General features: G+C 39.5%; 1 protein-coding gene across 3 annotated transcripts in view; it reads right to left on the reverse strand.

Annotated features, from left to right (window-relative positions):
• The window catches only part of sardh (sarcosine dehydrogenase), a 72919-nt gene that overhangs the window by 37343 nt on the left and 17807 nt on the right, over positions 1-17769 (reverse strand). For all 3 annotated transcript variants that reach the window (XM_055208904.2, XM_055208903.2, XM_055208902.2), the window contains 2 exons: positions 8876-8962; positions 914-1004 (listed from right to left, as the gene is read on the reverse strand). In XM_055208904.2, coding sequence (XP_055064879.1) covers positions 914-1004; positions 8876-8962 — 178 coding nt within the window. The remainder of the gene's footprint in view (positions 1-913; positions 1005-8875; positions 8963-17769) is intronic.

Here is a 17769-nt window from a genome sequence, read left to right on the forward strand (position 1 = left end):
GAGCGCGCTGCGACGCTTCGATAGCATTTAGCTTAGCCCCATTCATTCAATGGTACCATTTAGAGATAAAGTTAGAAGTAACCAAACACATCAACGTTTTTCCTATTTAAGACGAGTAGTTATACCAGCAAGCCTGGTGGCACAAAACAAAACGCAGCGCCTCTCCAAGCGGATCCAAAAGAGGAACCACACTGTATGGCGCAACAGCACCCCTGGGAGCACTCCGACTCGCCTGAAAAGTCCGCTCCCCTTCTCACTCTCATAATGGGAGAGGGAGGGTGTTACTGCGCTGAGTCGAAGTACTCCCAAAAGTGCACACAGATGATAGAGGGATGTATAAACAATTCTTAGTTAAGGTAATAACATATTTTAATATTGAAAATGAGTAGACTATTCCTTTAACACTATCTTTACTGCCTTTCTAGGCCATGAAAGTTGTAAGTTGCATTGCTGTCTTGGATTTCATCAAAAATATTTTAATTTGTGCTCCTAGATGAACGAAGGTCTTATGGGTGTGGAATAACATGAGGGTGAGAAAGGGTGACAACATTTTCACTGTGGGGGTGAACGAACGCTTTAAATCAGTGTAACTAAGATACAGAAGTTTGCTTTAATAAAGTGTATTTTATTTTTTAAAGCACATGCTTCCAGAAACAGTTCTATGCTGTTGAAAACATCTAAAGAAATCATTAAGGGAATCATTAAATACTTGACTCTTTACGAAACACTGCCCAAGATTCAAAGAACATGATTAGCAAAAAACAGATATTATTAAGAGTGGTCAGCAACCTTCAAATGCCCCTATTGATTACGGATCACCACGTGTTCAAGGAACATTTAGATATGGTGGGATTGTGAAGACAAATAAAATCAGTTTACTTAAAGGTTTGAAACAGTGCACACATAAACGCACCTGATATCGTATCCATACATGTCTTTCTCTGGACGTCCGTGTATGATCCAATGAGCCAGCTCTCTGCCACATCCTCCCCCCAGCATCATACCTGCCATTCAAATCACAGAGCATACGCCCATCATACAAACATCGCAGTATTGTACTCAGAACGATGGAAATCAGAGGCTGTTAAACACTAATACAGCATTTTACACCACATAGCTGACACGTTTACAGCAATGTCAAGTAGAAACTAAAAAGCAAAATTAGATTCAAATGTTTTCATTGTAAAGATAACCAATGTCGTGTGTCATATTTGTTATTTAGCTGAGCATACATTATACTTAGAATGAGGAAATTTTGTTGGATTATCCCGGCAAGATTTGATCCTCCTGTCTGGCTTTATGCCACTCGGTTGACACAATGCTGACAAGGATTCATTCAGTACCAAGATAAGAGAAACCACACAAAAGCAGAAAAATAAGATGCTAATACTAGATACTATAGGGCCTACACATCTTTGGTTATTGACCTCTAATAATAAAAGGCATTTTGAGGTGAGACCAGGACAGACTGCTCAGAAGGAAGTGGAGGGCATTAAATAAATGAATTACGAGATCTGGGAATTCAAGTGTTGTACTGAAGCGTCTGTGGATTGTGTGGTGGTGTCTCTAAAGGAATTTGTGTTCCACCATCTCCATCCATTCTTCCTGCATTGCATTTGCGGTCAGCCAGTCACCCAAATAATACATTATTCAAGCGGTATCGTATTATATTATAGATCTGGTAAACGGACAAAGCTCCAAGTTATTTTTCATTCATAAAGTGCTTCACTACAAGAGAACATATAACACTGTTTCTGACCCGAGTATTGGCATTAAAGGAATAGTCCATTTTCTTAAAAGAAAAATCCAGATAATTTACTCACCACCATGTCATCCAAAATGTTGATGTCCTTTGTTCAGTCAAAAAGAAATTATGTTTTTTGAGGAAAACATTGCAGGATTTTTCTCATTTTAATGGACTTTAATAGACACCAACAATTAACACTTAACTCAACACGTAACAGTTTTTTTCAACAGAGTTTCAAAGGACTATAAACAATCCCAAATGAGGCATAAGGGTCTTATCCAGCAAAACGATTTGACAAGAAAAATAACAAATATACACTTTTAAAGCACAACCTCTCTTCTAGATCCGGTCGTGATGCGCCAGCGTGACCCCATGCAATACGTCATGACGTCAAGAGGTCACAGAAGACGAACGCGAAACTCCGCCCCAGTGTTTACAAGTGTGTTGAAAGAGGACCGTTCGTACGTTGTTGTATGTCAACTGATACTAATTAATGTCTTTGTGTCAGTTTATTGTTTACAATGGTCCGCAAATGTGCGTTTTATATATGTAACACGTGACCTCCCTACGTCACTACGCATTTACGTTCTAGATGAGAAGTTGTGCTTTAAAAGTGTATATTTGTTATTTTTCTTGTCAAAAATGACAATCGTTTCGCTAGATAAGACCCTTATGCCTCGTTTGGGATTGTTTATAGTCCTTTGAAACTCCGTTGAAAAAAAACTGTTAAGTGTTTAGTTAAGTGTTAATTGTTGGTGTCTCTTAAAGTCCATTAAAATGAGAAAAATCCTGCAATGTTTTCCTCAAAAAACATAATTTCTTCTCGACTGAACAAAGAAAGACATCAACATTTTGGATGACATGGTGATGAGTAAATTATCTGGATTTTTCTTTTAAGAAAATGGAATATTCCTTTAAGTCCGGTCTACAACGCAGCTTATTTTAGACCATTTTGGACCAGGTATTTTGATGCGTTTTGATCGACCCGATCACAAGTGGACGACGTAAAGGGGGTGTAAAAAGTTTTAAGCTTATCAACTTTTGGCCAGATTCAAAGGTAGACGGAAACAAATTGCTTTGTTTGACGCTCATGTGTTCGAGCAGCCGCAAAAGGACCGCCAACTCTCCTCCTATTGATCTAATGTGTAACATCAGTCTTGACTTCTAGCGCGAATCAACTTCTTTAGAACCATAGATGGGCTTTTCTGCTAATATATCTGAGACCGGACAGAACTCTGATAACAAAGTGTATTGTACAGGTGTATTGATCCTAAAGTCTTTTATCTTTTACTCTTTTGATGTGCCTGCACTTCTCTAATCTCTCAAGACCAAATACACATTGCTCTGGTCCTCGTTACAGTACTTGGAGTCTTGATCTGGGTTTCAACTAATGGTCTCCAAGAAGAGTATTTCCGGCATAATAAAAGTGTTATCTACCTCAACAACTACGAAGATCCTTCAAGAATCTTCCAGTTCTTAAAAACGTTAATGCAACAAAATTAAACAAACTGAACAAACAGATCGTCTTTTTTATGTAAGGCCTAGTTTTGGGCAGAGGGTTTGATACTGGTCTGAGTTTAATATGTGACCCTGCATGACATTTTTTTGTTGTCACTTACTGTTGTCTATAAATTATCCTACATAATGCAAAGAACATTCTGTGAAAATATAACCTTGATAATATCTTTAAAGAGCAACTATGTGAGTTATCGTCTCCAACGTAAATCTCTTTTCTTGGACTACAACAAACACACGGATTGTAGGCAACAGTTTACATCCTGGGATTGGTGATGTAGAAAAAAAATCGACATTATCATAGTTCCTCCCGCTTGGACTCACAGCCTGTAAATTAACTCCTGTCAGCATTGCATTGTAAGCGAATCTTTCAAACATGGTAAGGAGCGTCACATTTTCGGCTGAACTCAGAGGTATTCAGGCCAATCACAACGTACAGATTAGCTGGCCAATCAGGGACACAGAACTTCGATGAGTTTGCACAAAATAAAAGCGTTTGAGGAAGACAGGGATATCTAGAGCTACAAAAATGTACGGTATTTGGAAAATAATGTGTTTTTAACCATAAACTACAGGAACGTTTTTTAGCAATGAAATAGGTGCTCTTTAATATTAACTGAGTTAGATCATGTCAATGATTGAAATCAAACTTTGATGCTCCTAATCTCATCATTAGATTATGAGACTTTAGACTGGATTTCACATACAGGGATACATACTGTATGGTCTGTTATTGGCCCAGACTGTAGAAGTTCAATACTTATTTATGTACATTTACATGCATATGCTTTTGTCAAAAGTAACTTTATCAGTTTGTGTTACCTAGGACTCAAAACCATGACCTTTACCTGTTGTCTACCTCCTTGTCTACCAACTAGCTACAGGAACACATTTGTATTCATCCTTTGATCTGACTTTGTGTTGAGGTCTGGCCTGAATGAGAGTTAAATGCTGCATGACAAGGCAGCGGCCGTCACTAGCTGTATTTTTCTAAATGTCAGGGGAGATGAAAAAAAAACAAGGAAAAAATATAGCTCCAAGCAGCGATGGCAGGCCTTGCACGGTTTTTTTTACCGCTACACGATGCCTCAGAGAAAACGATGCACGGTGGGCAGGGGCATCAAGTGGGTAAATATCAGTGGTCTATTTAACGTTGTTACTGACCCATTTGGGCACAGAAACCCCACATTTAAACAAACGGTGGGGCTAGTGAGTGAACGGAGTGGGCCACTAAATAGACACGCCTTTAACTGACCTTTTTGTAGACACATAACAGCCGACAACTCTGATGTGTGTGCCAAATGTAAAGTTAATCTACGCACGCCAAGAGCCTTAAACATGCCTGAAATAAAAGTAAAGTTTGACGCGTTGCCATGGGAACAGCGTTCGAGATGTCAAAAATTCCTTCGCAATTTACTGTCTACAATGTCTCAGCATCATGTTGACCACTTCTGGTGTCAATCGCATGAATCCCATAGAGAGTATTCAAAAGTTCACTGCATGCAACTGAAAGGCTTAAAAATGCCTTTAAAATGAAAGTAAAGTTTGAAGCGTTGCCATGGGAACAATGTTCGAGATATCAAAAATCCCTTCACGATTTATCATCTACAATGTCTCAGCATCATGTTGACCACTTTTGGTGTCAATCGCATGAATATCCTAGAAGGAGTATTTAAAAGAACATCGGATGGAACTGTCAAAAAAATCTACCTTTGTGACTGACAAACTTCCTGGCGCCTGGTGGTGGCGCTATACCCGAGACTCACAATAGGCACATCGATGCGATCGGAATCTTCAGACGAACAAACACCCCGCTTGGCATCACAATAAGACATTTTTAACCTTAGATATTAGACACTTACTGTTTCTCTGATTTTGCCACAACTTTGTCGCCTTGACATGTCAGAACCGTTCGAGATATCAAAAATCCCTTCACAATTTAGCAAGAACAATGTCTCGACATCATGAACACCACGTTTGGTGTCAATCCCAAGAATCTCCTAGGAGGAGTATTTAAAAGTTCACCGCATGCATTTTTTAAACAATTCAAAATTGCCAACTCCCTGTTGGGCGGAGCTAATAGGTTAGAGTGCGAAAGTTGTTCGGGTCGATGAGATCTATATGTGTACCAACATTCGTACATGTGCGCATAAGTTTGCCCGATCTGCGCACTCCTGTTTGTTTTTGAATTACAGGGGGCGCTACAGAGCCCCCGTGCCACACCCGTGTTCCAGCCTTTGGCCTTCTGCGATGACAGACGACTCTGACGTCTGTGCCAAATTTCCATTCTGGCCTGTTCCTCGGTGCTCGGGCCCTGATAATGCGAAACTTGAGTTTCAAAGAAGAAAACATTGTGGTGTTTAGGACTCATACGACTCAGCGTTTGTGTATAAAGTTGTAATATGTATACTTTTATTACAAAATTACATCAGTTAACCTCAGAAGGCTTTTATTAACACACTGGGAGCCATGAGGACCAACACAATTGGAGTCACAAATTTTGACCTCTTAGCAAAAGGAAAAAACACCAACATTCAAAAATGCATGATAAAAAAGGTGTCATAGGTCTGCAATCAAAAAATGTTGTTATAATATATGTCAATAGGGCAAAAACAGCCACCAACAACAAACGAGGGAGAAAAAAACCAAAACTGATGCTACACAAAAACCAAAAATGCATAAAAGCCAATGTTTTTACCAATCTTTGACATGTCCAAGACTGTGAAAAAGGTCAACAAGTTATTTTGTATATTTGGTATAATACAATGTGTTTGCGTGGTTTATAGTTAAAAAAACATTATTTTTCACACCCAGATATCACTGCCTTCCTCTAAAGCTTTGATTTTGTACAAAGCTCACCGATCCGAAAAGCTCTGTGTCCCTGATTGGCCAGCTAATCTGTACGTTGTGATTGGCCTGAATACCTCTGACGTCATCCAGAAATGTGACGCTCCTTACCATGTTTGAAAGATTCGCTCACAATGCAATGCTTACATGACTTAACTTACAGGCTGTGAGACAAAGCGGGATGAATTATGATAATGTTGGTCTTTACTACATCACCAATCCCAGGAAGTAAATAGTTGCCTACGATCCATCTGTTTGTTGTAGTCCAAGAAAAGAGATTTACGTTGGGAACGATAACTCACTTCATCGTTTACTTTGGGTTTGTACCTTTTGCATATCGTTAACATGTACTAATACACACTTACACACCAAAAGAAATGTAAAATCGTGAATCGGACCATATTTGCTCCTCAAAGTAGCTTCTCCAACCCCAACATACACATGCACAACAAGACTCAAACCATCTTTCTCAAACGCTTCTCCACACAACATCCACATCTGTATATTCCTCTGACTCTTTCGAACAGCGTGACGGTTGTACCAATAAAGACAATGACAGCAAGAAAAAGAAACTGAATGGACGACAAATGGGGGGATGGCGAGAAAGACAACATCTCCGTGGTCATGCATACTGATGGAATCCTTTGGTTGGGTGCACACACAAACTATCCCCGTCAGACCCAAGGAGATTTCTTGATTAACATCTTATGTCATAAGTATGATATAAGACCTCTCGAAGCACTTATCACTGAAGATCTTACATTCACATTGATATTCTGTGACCACTCGGGGTCAGATTTCGAAGGGCGGGTCTATGATTTCGTCACTAACATGCATCAATCACTATGTTTGTGTGTTACTGCATATTGATGAAAAGAGATCCTTGGACACTTGTTTTAAGTGACCTTTTAATGAGGTCTGAGATGCGTTTACGCCACTAATGCAGTGTGGTGACAGTCTTAGTAATTAACCAAGGCCAACCAAAAATGCACCAGAGATTACGGCTATGTTTACAAGACAACGATGTAGTGTATCGTAACATCATTTTATAGTTTTGAGGACTGTACTGTTATTTGTGACCCTTTACAAACTTATATATTCACCAAATTGTGAATGGTGGTGTATATAAAACAACACAACCGAATCAGTCCCTCACACTCGTTTTGTTCCAGGAAATGAGTTTTGCATCTAATATCACATTTTAATTCCTATAGCTATGTATTCTGATCCGTTTGCGTGATCGCGTCCTATTATCCGTCAGCATGTCTGAGGCCTGCAAGGTGACCTGTCCCAAACCGAGCCCAGTCAGCGTAACTCTAGAGCGGGACTGAGTTACATCTGACCTTCAAAATCATGACACGCCTACGTCCAAAAATACCACCTCTCGCTTTCATTCGACAATCTCTTATCTTGCGTGCAATTCGTGTTTCGGCAGAAATCTTGGTGTAAACTATGCGTGTTATCACTATGGTGAACACATATTTGTGATAAACTTTTGCCTTAATAAACTTCTAATTTACTGCTTAATGATACCTAGTAGGCAACTGTTGTGGCGTTTAAGTGTAGGATTAAGAAATGGATAATATTGGACAGGTTTTATTTTAGTTCCAGACTAAAATACATGTTCTGCCTTAATTTAAAATCACCTTTTAATTACATATCTTAAAGAGCACCTATTTCATTGCTAAAAAACAACAGTATTTTGTGTATTTGGTATAATACAATGTGTTCGCGTGGTTTACGGTTAAAAAACACATTATTTTCCACATACTGTACATTTTTGTAGCTCCAGATTCTACTTTCTTCCTAAAACGCATGGAATTGAAAAGCTCTTGCTGGATTCCAAACCGCCTACTTCCATACTATATAGTACGTAAAGTAGCGCTTTTTACGTACTATATAGTATGGAAGTAGGCGGTTTGGGATCCAGCATCTGTGTCCCTGATTGGCCAGCTAATCTGTACGTTGTGATTGGCCTGAATACCTCTGACGTCAGCCGGAAATGTGACGGTCCTTATCATGTTTGAAAGATTCGCCCACAATGCAATGCTAACAGGAGTTAACTTACAGGCTGTGAGTCAAAGCGGGATGAATTATGTTAATGTCGGTCTTGTCTACATCACCAATCCCAGGAAGTAAACTGTTGCCTACAATCTGTGTGTTTGTTGTAGTACAAGAAAAGAGATTTACGTTGGAGACGATAACTCTCGTCATCGTTTACTTTGGGGTTTGTACCTTTTGAATATCGTAAACATGTACAAATACACACTTACACACCAAAGGAAATGTAAAAAGGTGAATCGGACAATAGGTGCTGTTTAACATATATCAGTGTCATTGTTTTGTATCAAGATGCACACCAGCATTGTTTGTAAAAACATATCCTAATAAAATAAAACGAATATAAGAAGGCTTAGTGCTGGATTATTCTCAACCCTGTACAGGAAACTGCCCCATTGTAGTGCATTAATATGTGCTTTAAACTAGTATAAGTACTAATAAACAGCTAATATACTCATAATATGCACGCTATTTCGCAACAACTGTTCACACGTCTCATACTAACGTGTGACTATGTGTTTTTCTCTACTCCACATCGCTCTAGCATCAGATGAATACTGTAGAGGTCAGAGTTTAAGTTATCTTGAGGAGGTGGCATGAATATGAAAATCAAATGTGAACGCTTTAGTGTATTAAAGGTCAAACAATGAAACTACATTTCACATCAATTTAAAGTGACGTCTTTTTGTAAGCTCCATGACTTACCAGCACTGTTGAAACCACAACCCAGGAAAAATCCTCTCACTTCAGGGGCTTCACCCATCAGGGGCTTGTGGTCTGCAGTAAATGATTCTGGGATGGGACAAAGAGGTACAAATGTCAAAACTGTCAAAGTTACACATTAATGGAGTATTTTATTCCCCCTTGACTTGACCATAGCTACTCATTCAATAAAAGCAACTCTGTACAATCTTTTACATCTGATTTGAACTTTAGTTAACTGGCAAGTTGCCAGCAGGACATCTTTGCAGAAAATAAAAATACCCCATAGAGAATTAGATTAAAAAAAGTGTGTTCACTTTTAGAAAATGCTACAAAATTACAAAAAATGGCCTCTTTAAAGAGCAAAAGATGTGAAAGGGTGAGGTGCCATTGTGCTGCCAGTAGGTCAGATCAGATCTTTCAGAAAGTGTCTTTAAAAATGTATCAGAACTGAGTGCTCACTTTATGCCCCATTCTTAATGGTCAAGGCTTTCAGTCGTAAGATACTGTAGTTCAGGGTGAGCCAAAAAACTCTGATAAATGAAAAGATGAACAAGTGTGAGATGAAGGGAGAGAAAATATAAAAACGGGGGATGGAGAAAACGAAAAGATAAATGAAGACAGGGCCAAAGAAAGTCAGGAGACGGTCGTTTTCCATTAAGGCATATGACAAAGTGTTTTCTGAAGTATCTTCAAAGGGGAAAGAGAGTAAAAGTAAAGGGTGAGGCTGTGGTTATGTTTAATTTATTATCCTTCTCTCCTCATTGCCCTCATGCATACGCCACCACACACAGACAGCCCCTCAGAGCAAATGACTGAACCTCCCTGACTGTCATCCGCAGCAAAACACGCCTGATGTAGTTCACCTTGTAGTGTCAAACGTAGCTTGAACGTGACTCCACGGAAGAGCCGAAGGCATATCAGAGAATTCAGGAGAGGAGTTAATGGGTGAGATACTAGGATTAAATGATTAAAGAAGCAGTACATGTTGCTTTTCTTTTTGGTTCAGGTCGCTTTCACATGGCAACGTTTGAAAACGGAGTAAAATTTGTTAATAAAACTTGTGATAAAATGTGAGATTAAAGTCTCATTTTATTGGTTAAAATGCACTTGCGTATGTTCGGAGATTCGTAGCTCGTAGCCGTCATCTGTCAGACAACAGCTGGTGGTTTATTGTGTGTTTCTTTTTACCTGTCCTTATATTATTTAAGCATTTTGATCGCAGCATTGGTCCAACTTTGTTTTAAACTTTTTTCATCCTGACCTTAATTTACTTAAAAGGAACATGCCGACTTTTTGGGACTTGAGCTTATAGTATCCCCCAGAGTTAGATAAGTTCATACACTCTTAAAATGAATGTGTTAAATTAACACATCTTGTGTCTAGTTAAGGACAACGCATCTAGTGTGTTGTCCTTAATTTAACACATCTCTGTGTTATTTTTGGAACAACATACTTTGTGTTGTTTTAACACATCTTGTGTTGTCCCTTTTATTTTTTATGAACTTAAATGACACTTAATGTGTTAAAAACAACACATAATGTGTTAAATAGTTTAACACAAAGCAATGTGTTAAAATTAACACATCCAGGGTGTGTTAATTTTAACACATTGCTTTGTGTTAAACTATTTAACACATTATGTGTTAATTTTAACACATTATGTGTCATTTCGTGCTGATTTAGAGTTCATATAAATAAAAGGGACAACACAAGATGTGTTAAAACAACACAAAGTGTGTTGTTCTAAAAATAACACAGAGATGTGTTAAATTAAGGACAACACACTAGGTGTGTTGTCCTTAACTAGACACAAGATGTGTTAATTTAACACATTCGTTTTAAGAGTGTACAAACAACCTCAGTTTGGGAAAGCCTGCAAAAAGCAATTAAAGTTAATCTCTTCTAGATGCCCTTTTAGACCTTGTGAATATTTGTATTTTGATAAGTTTTGGGCAGTTGGTCTGAAATATGTTTGTCCGACCGCACTTGCAAAACACATTGCTGCTTGTTTGCATTACCCATCATATTCAGCCTGGTTTGTTGGTCCGTTGGGTCGAATTGCTTTTTTACCACAAGCGAACTGCTCCAAAAGACCAAAGATTTGCAATCGAGCAGAGACCACCTCGTTCAGGCGTTCTCAGACCAACTGTTTTGGTGTGGATCCAAGTGCGATTGCCATGTTCACATATGGGTATACGAACCGATCCAAGGGAGAAAATACAGCAGGTTTCAAAACAAATGCTCAGGGGCTGGTTGCATAAACTGTTTAGACTAGTCTTAGAAAATAGTCATTTTTTTGTCTTCAAAACTGATCATAACTATTTTAAGTCAGTTACATAAAAATGTATTTCAATTAAAAGCGAGATTAATTAGCCCAAAATAACTGCTAGTTAATCAGACTAGAACATAAGACACAGTCTTAAATTACCAGTTATGTTTATGCAACCAGCCTAGGTGTAAAAAACACCCATAAAAGCAATAGCTTTTTAATTTTTCGAATCCTAAGCATGGTGTGTAAAGACACTAACAAACACCACTGGTTTTTATGTCTCTACACTTCACAAAGCTCTTACTTGGGTGGTACCCAAAATACACCTTTGTACCAAAAGAGTGCATTTTGTACCTCAAAGGTACACATTAGGACATTTTTAAACCATCCCAGTTGATAACATTGTTTCAAACATGTTGTATTTGGTTAACTGCAGATTTAAGGAGAAAATACAATGGTGCTAACTGATACATTTGCACATGGCTTCTCTTAAAGCATATTAAAAATCACCACACAGACATAAAACATTAAAACTTGACTTTTACCAACAGGGGACTTAAAATTCAAGTCCGTTTTTTTTTATATAATACAAAACCCCAGTGCACACCAGTGGTCTGCCAGAAAGTAATTATGTGACTTTAAAGTGTAGTCATTGACTAAAATTAACAGTTAGGGGGTCATTCTGGGTCAAAGCAAATGTATAATTATGATGTGTTAAATAGGATACAAAGCCCCAGTTGACAGAAGGCCAGTTTATGCTTTTGTGAATGTGTGTGCTCAACACCTCGTTTTTAATAGCTGATGAGTGGGTGAATAAGTGTCTTTGATAGCACTCTTTTAAAATAATTTCAGAAGTGCTCATCCACTGACCCGAAAACCGCGTGCAATGACCGACAGCCACTACAGTGTGTTAGCGTCATTTTACACCTGTCATCTTTTATTATGCGAGTAAAGGTTGACTGAACCTCCTGCAAGAGCCATAGCTGTGGCAGATCAGCCAATCAGAGAGAAATCTCACTTGAGTTGCAGTCTAGAAAGCCAATCATTTGGCCAGTATAACAGGAGAAGCACAGTGAGAAAAACAGTAAAGTATAGCAGCCTGTGACTTCTCTTTCGAGGGTATATGTGGCTCGTCATGTCAAAATATGTGTTTGGTGCATCATGTCAATATGAGGTTCACAGACGCTTCGAAGGGATTTATGATAAAAGAAACGCTTACATTTATAAAATACTCGCAAGACACTAACACTAAACTCTGATTACAGCGCAGTAACACCCTCCCTCTCCCATTATGAGAGGGAGAAGGGGAGCGGACTTTTCAGGCGAGTCGAAGTACTCCCAAAAGTGCTACTACGCCATAAAATATAGTTCCTCTTTTAAATCCGCTTAGAAAAGCGCTACGTTTTATTTTGTACCACCAAACTTGCTTGTATAACTACTCGTCTTAAATAGGAAAAACGTTGATGTGTTTGGTCACTTCTAACTTTATCTCTGATTGGTACAATTGAATGAATGGGGCTAAGCTAAATGCTATCAAAGTGTCGCAGCGCACTCCAGCGCTTACGTGCACGCACACAGATGATGGAGGGATGTGTCAACAATTCTTGGTTGGGGTAGTGACATGGTTTGGTATTGAAAATGAGTGGAATATTCCTTTAACTCTTCCCCCCCATCGTTTATAAAAACGTTGCCTTTGAGAAAATTTTCTTCTTTAAATATATAAACATACAATATATCAAACGAAAGAACAGACTCTCTGCTTTTAAACAAAAAAAACGTTTCATCCTACCTACATTTGTTCTCTTTTTATCATCTCTCAAATATGGCTAGGTTTCTTCAAAAATAAAAAATTTTGAGCAAAAATATCTATCTTTTGATAGAGATCAGATTCAGAGCGATAATCAAAACATACACAGAGTTTGAACAGTTTGTCTTAAAGGTGCAGTGTGTAAATTTTAGCGGCATCTAGTGGTGAGGTTGCGAATTGCAACCAACGGCTCAGTCCACTGCTCACCCCTCACTTTTGAAACACACAGAGAAGCTACGATAGCCGCCACCGGAAAAACATGTCTTGGTCGACTTAGTAAACTTAGTAAAAAAGTTTGTCCATTAAAGGAATAGTCTACTCATTTTCAACATTAAACCATGTTATTACCCCAACCAAGAATTGTTGATGCATCCCTCTATCATCTGTGTGCGTGCGCGTAAGCGCTGGAGCGCGCTGTGGCGCTTTGATGGCGTTTGGCTTGGCCCCATTCATTCAATGGTGCCATTTAGAGGTGGGGTTGGAGGTGACCAAACACATCGGCGTTTTTCCTATTTGAGGCGGGTGGTTGTGCGAGCAAGTTTGGTGGCACAAAACAAAACGCAGCGCCCCTCCAAGCGGATCCAAAAGAGGAACCACACTTCACGGCGTAATAGCACCTTTGGGAGCACTTCGACTCGCCTGAAAAGTCCGCTCCCCTTCTCCCTCTCATAATGGGAGAGGGAGGGTGTTACTGCGCCGAGTCGAAGTACTCCCAAAAGTGCCATCACGCCACACAATATAGTTCCTCTTTTAAATCCGCTTAGAAAAGCGCTACGTTTTATTATGTACCACCAAACCTGCTCGCATAACTACCCGTCCCAAACATGAAAAACGTTGATGTGTTTGGTCACTTCTAACTTTATCTCTCTTTGATACCATTGAATGAATGGGGCTTAGCTAAATGCTATCGAAGTGTCGCAGCGCGCTCCAGCGCTTACGTGCACGCACACAGATGATAGAGGGATGTATCAACAATTCTTAGTTAAGGTAATAACATAGTTTAATATTGAAAATGAGTAGACTATTCCTTTAAGGGCTTCTGTAGAAACATGGCGGCACAAAATGGTGACTTCCATGTAAGGGGACCCTCGTGTATATGTGATAAATACGTCTCATTTAAGGTAATAAAAACATAGCGGTTCATTATAAAAAGGTCTTTATCCACCCCTGATCATATGGTTTTGTATATTTTGCATTTCTGTCAAGAGATTTTTTTTAAAATTACACAATGCACCTTTAAGGAAATACTTCCGGGTTTTATAAGTTGGGCGCCACCTGGTGGATAATAGCGGAAATACAGATTGCCGAAAAACAATTGTCATTAGCAGAGAAGTGTTTTCTCTTAATTGACGAGTTAACAAATTGATGAGTTACCTCGTCAAAGTTAACTCGTCAATGGCAGGGAAAAGAGTCATCATCAGCGTTTAAAGATTAGTGCTGCAAATGCGCAGTTCATGTATGCATTGTGTGAAACCAAACTTAATGTAGCAGTTATGCGTCTGAAACTGCCGAATGTGGCATCTATTTACATATATATCTATGGTCCAAGGTGATGCAAAAGAGTGGTGGGGGACTAATTCACATATTCATATCATATTCATAGATCCACGTATACTAAATGAGGCTACATTTTACATTTAAGCTGTATTAAAGTGTGAAGAAATTACTGTGACAGCTAAAACTTTTATATGTGAAGAGTTTGGTTCCAAAACACAATAAATCCATTGTGACTAATTTCGGTAAAAACGTGTTCTCAAACCAAGACAGTGACAAGATGACTGATTTGTGGAGCGGATTTATTGCATTCTGCAGAAAGGAGGAGTGGGGTTTATTGCATTTTGGGAAAAAAGGGAGAAAAGATGACAAAATAACACACCGGATATTGGATTTTGCGTAAAATTAAGAATTTACTTTTAAATCCTGACCTGATATAATACTGATTTTTGAAACTCTTCATATTCTATTATGATGAGTTTTAACTGATGAAATTCTTGACTACAGGGAGACTTTAAAGGAACAGTATGTAGGATTGTGGCCAAAACTGGTATTGCAATCACAAAACTTGTGGCTAAAACTGGTACTGCAATCACACAACTGGTGGCCAATACACAAAATGACAACATAAACATCAGTTGAGGGCGGCAACTCCACTTTTTAAATGACAATATCCTGGCCAGACCACTGTTGTCAGTGATATAAGTATTTGTGTTCTGCCCTTAATTTCAAACGCCTTGCTTGAATATGCAGTCAGATAACGCTCTCCAAAGACAACAAAGGCAAGAATGGTTTTCAACATTTACTGTTGTCCATGGAATAACGTAAAACTGTAAAAGTACAAAATAAAGAATTCTAAGTATACAGAATCAATATTATGTTTACATAAACACAACAAAGGCTCTTCACATTCCTTATAGTTAGTATCAGTACTTCAGAAAATAGATGCAATACATCTATTACAATTCACAAAACCAAAGAGAAAATAATTTAACATCTGCCATTTAAAATGTAACAATTCACAGTAAATATGCATAGGAACTATAATGTAGCAATATCTACATACCGAAAGTGCCTTCAAATCAACTTAAATCGAGGAGCAGTAGCCATGACTGCATGCTCTTCCCTGCTGCTGCTGAAAACTAGGCTCACATTTGTGATGTCATCATATAAGGACTTAAAAAATAACATGCAATACCCCAATTTGAACAGAAGGGGTCACTCTACTATAACATTTCAACTAACAATGCAAAAATGTTCATAGAGAACAGCACACTCCCCGTCTGGGATTCAGGGAATTCCAAACCTTCTTAATTAAGTTTAAACCTGAATAGTCTATCCAGAATCTTCATGAAGTAAGAGTACTATCTCATTAATAGGTCTCAGAAATAGTTTGGGTCCGTCTTTTCCAATGATTTTCACTTGCACTTTCCGTACTCGCCCATCTTGGCTGGGGTAAGTTTCCGTTATGATGCCCAGGGGCCAATTGTTCCGTTTAGACTGAGAGTCCTTCAGCAGAACTATGCATCCTTTGGAAATGTTGTGTTGCTGATGGTGCCATTTTCGTCGATGCTGTAGGGTAGAAAGGTACTGTTTACGCCATCTGTCCCAGAAGGTATTTGCAAGACTTTGCACCGTGCGCCACTGTTGCTTGTACAGATCAGGCTTTCCAAAGTCCCCCGTTGGAACAGAGCTAGCATCAGTCTTTTGGGTAAGTAACGTGGCAGGTGTTAGGATGAAAGGATCTGTTGGATCAGTTGACACAGGTATCAGTGGTCTATTGTTTATAATGGCAGTGACTTCAGCCATGAAGGTGGAGAGTACTTCATGTGTGAGTTTAGAGGATGTCATCTGCAGAAGCATAGAATCCAAGATTCTACGAGCAATGCCGATCATCCTCTCCCATGCACCCCCCATGTGCGATGAATGCGGAGGATTAAACGTCCACATGCAGCCGTGATCTGACAGGAATTGTTTCACCGCCTTTTCATCAACATTGGAAGGGATTTGCAAGTCTTTACAAGCTCCGATGAAATTGGTGCCTCTATCGGAGCGAATCTGTTTCACTGGACCCCGGATTGCCAGAAACCTCCTCAAAGCATTAATGAAGCTGGAGGAATCCAGGGACTCAATGACTTCTATATGAATCGCTCTGATGCTTAGACATGTGAATAGGACTGCCCATCTTTTGCTTTCAGCATAGCCACCTCTTGTCCTACGAGCAGATACAGACCAGGGGCCAAACACATCTAATCCCACATGTGTGAAGGGTGGCTCTGTGCTAAGCCTGTCAATGGGCAAATCTGCCATCTTTTGAGTCTCGCAGCCCCTCCTGAGTCTGCGGCACATAACACAGGAATGGACGAGATTGTTCACACGTCTTTTGCCTCCAATTATCCAGTAGCCAGCAGATCTTATCGCCCCCTCAGTGAAGTGGCGACCCTGATGATGCGTCTGCTCATGAAAGTGTCGTGTCAGAAGTAATGCAACATGATTCTTGCCGGGTATGATGAGGGGTCTTTTTTCTTCAGAACCTAGATCTGCTTTGTCCAGACGACCTCCAACCCTCAACAATCCACTTGGATCAATGAAGGGATCTAGATTTCGAAGTGTGCTAGTTTTGGGAAGTGGTTCGTTCCGTTTGAGGCACTGCAACTCATCAGCATAAGTTTCCAGTTGCACTGCTCGTATGACAACTTCAGAGCTCTGGAGTATTGTGTCAGCATCAAGAGGCAGTTTACAACAGTGCCATCCTTTGCATACTTGAGGGGTGGCTTCTTGGTCCTGCTTGTAAGAGCGAGCAATATGAATCAGCTTTCCAACAGCTCTGACTAATCGGCTCCAGTCCGAAAAGCGTTCAAAGCGATTTGAGATAGTGGTATACAACACTGTAACCTCTGGACGAACTTCTGAATCTTGATCAGGATCAACAAGTGTAAAGGATTCTTTAGGTGAAGTCTCCGTTTTTAGATGATGCAAGAATGGTGGCCCGCTGAACCATATAGTGTCCTGCAACTTAGCTGGAGCTATTGGTCGTGTTGCAACATCTGCTGGATTATTCTCTGAGCTCACATAATGCCATTGTTCTGGATTGCTGCTGTTTCGGATCCTTTGTACACGGTTGCTTACGTAGACATGAAATCTACGTTTCTCATTATGGATATATCCAAGGACAACTCGACTATCCGTAAAGAAGGTAATCTCATCAAATTTGACAGCAATCTCCGCAGTGATGGTTTCCATTATGTTCACAGCTAAGACAGCCGCGCAGAGTTCCAGACGAGGTATAGTGAGCTCTGGTTGCGGCGCTAGCCTTGATTTGCC

The sequence above is a fragment of the Misgurnus anguillicaudatus genome, chromosome 12 (assembly GCF_027580225.2).
Source record: "Misgurnus anguillicaudatus chromosome 12, ASM2758022v2, whole genome shotgun sequence".
Lineage (NCBI taxonomy): Eukaryota > Metazoa > Chordata > Actinopteri > Cypriniformes > Cobitidae > Misgurnus > Misgurnus anguillicaudatus.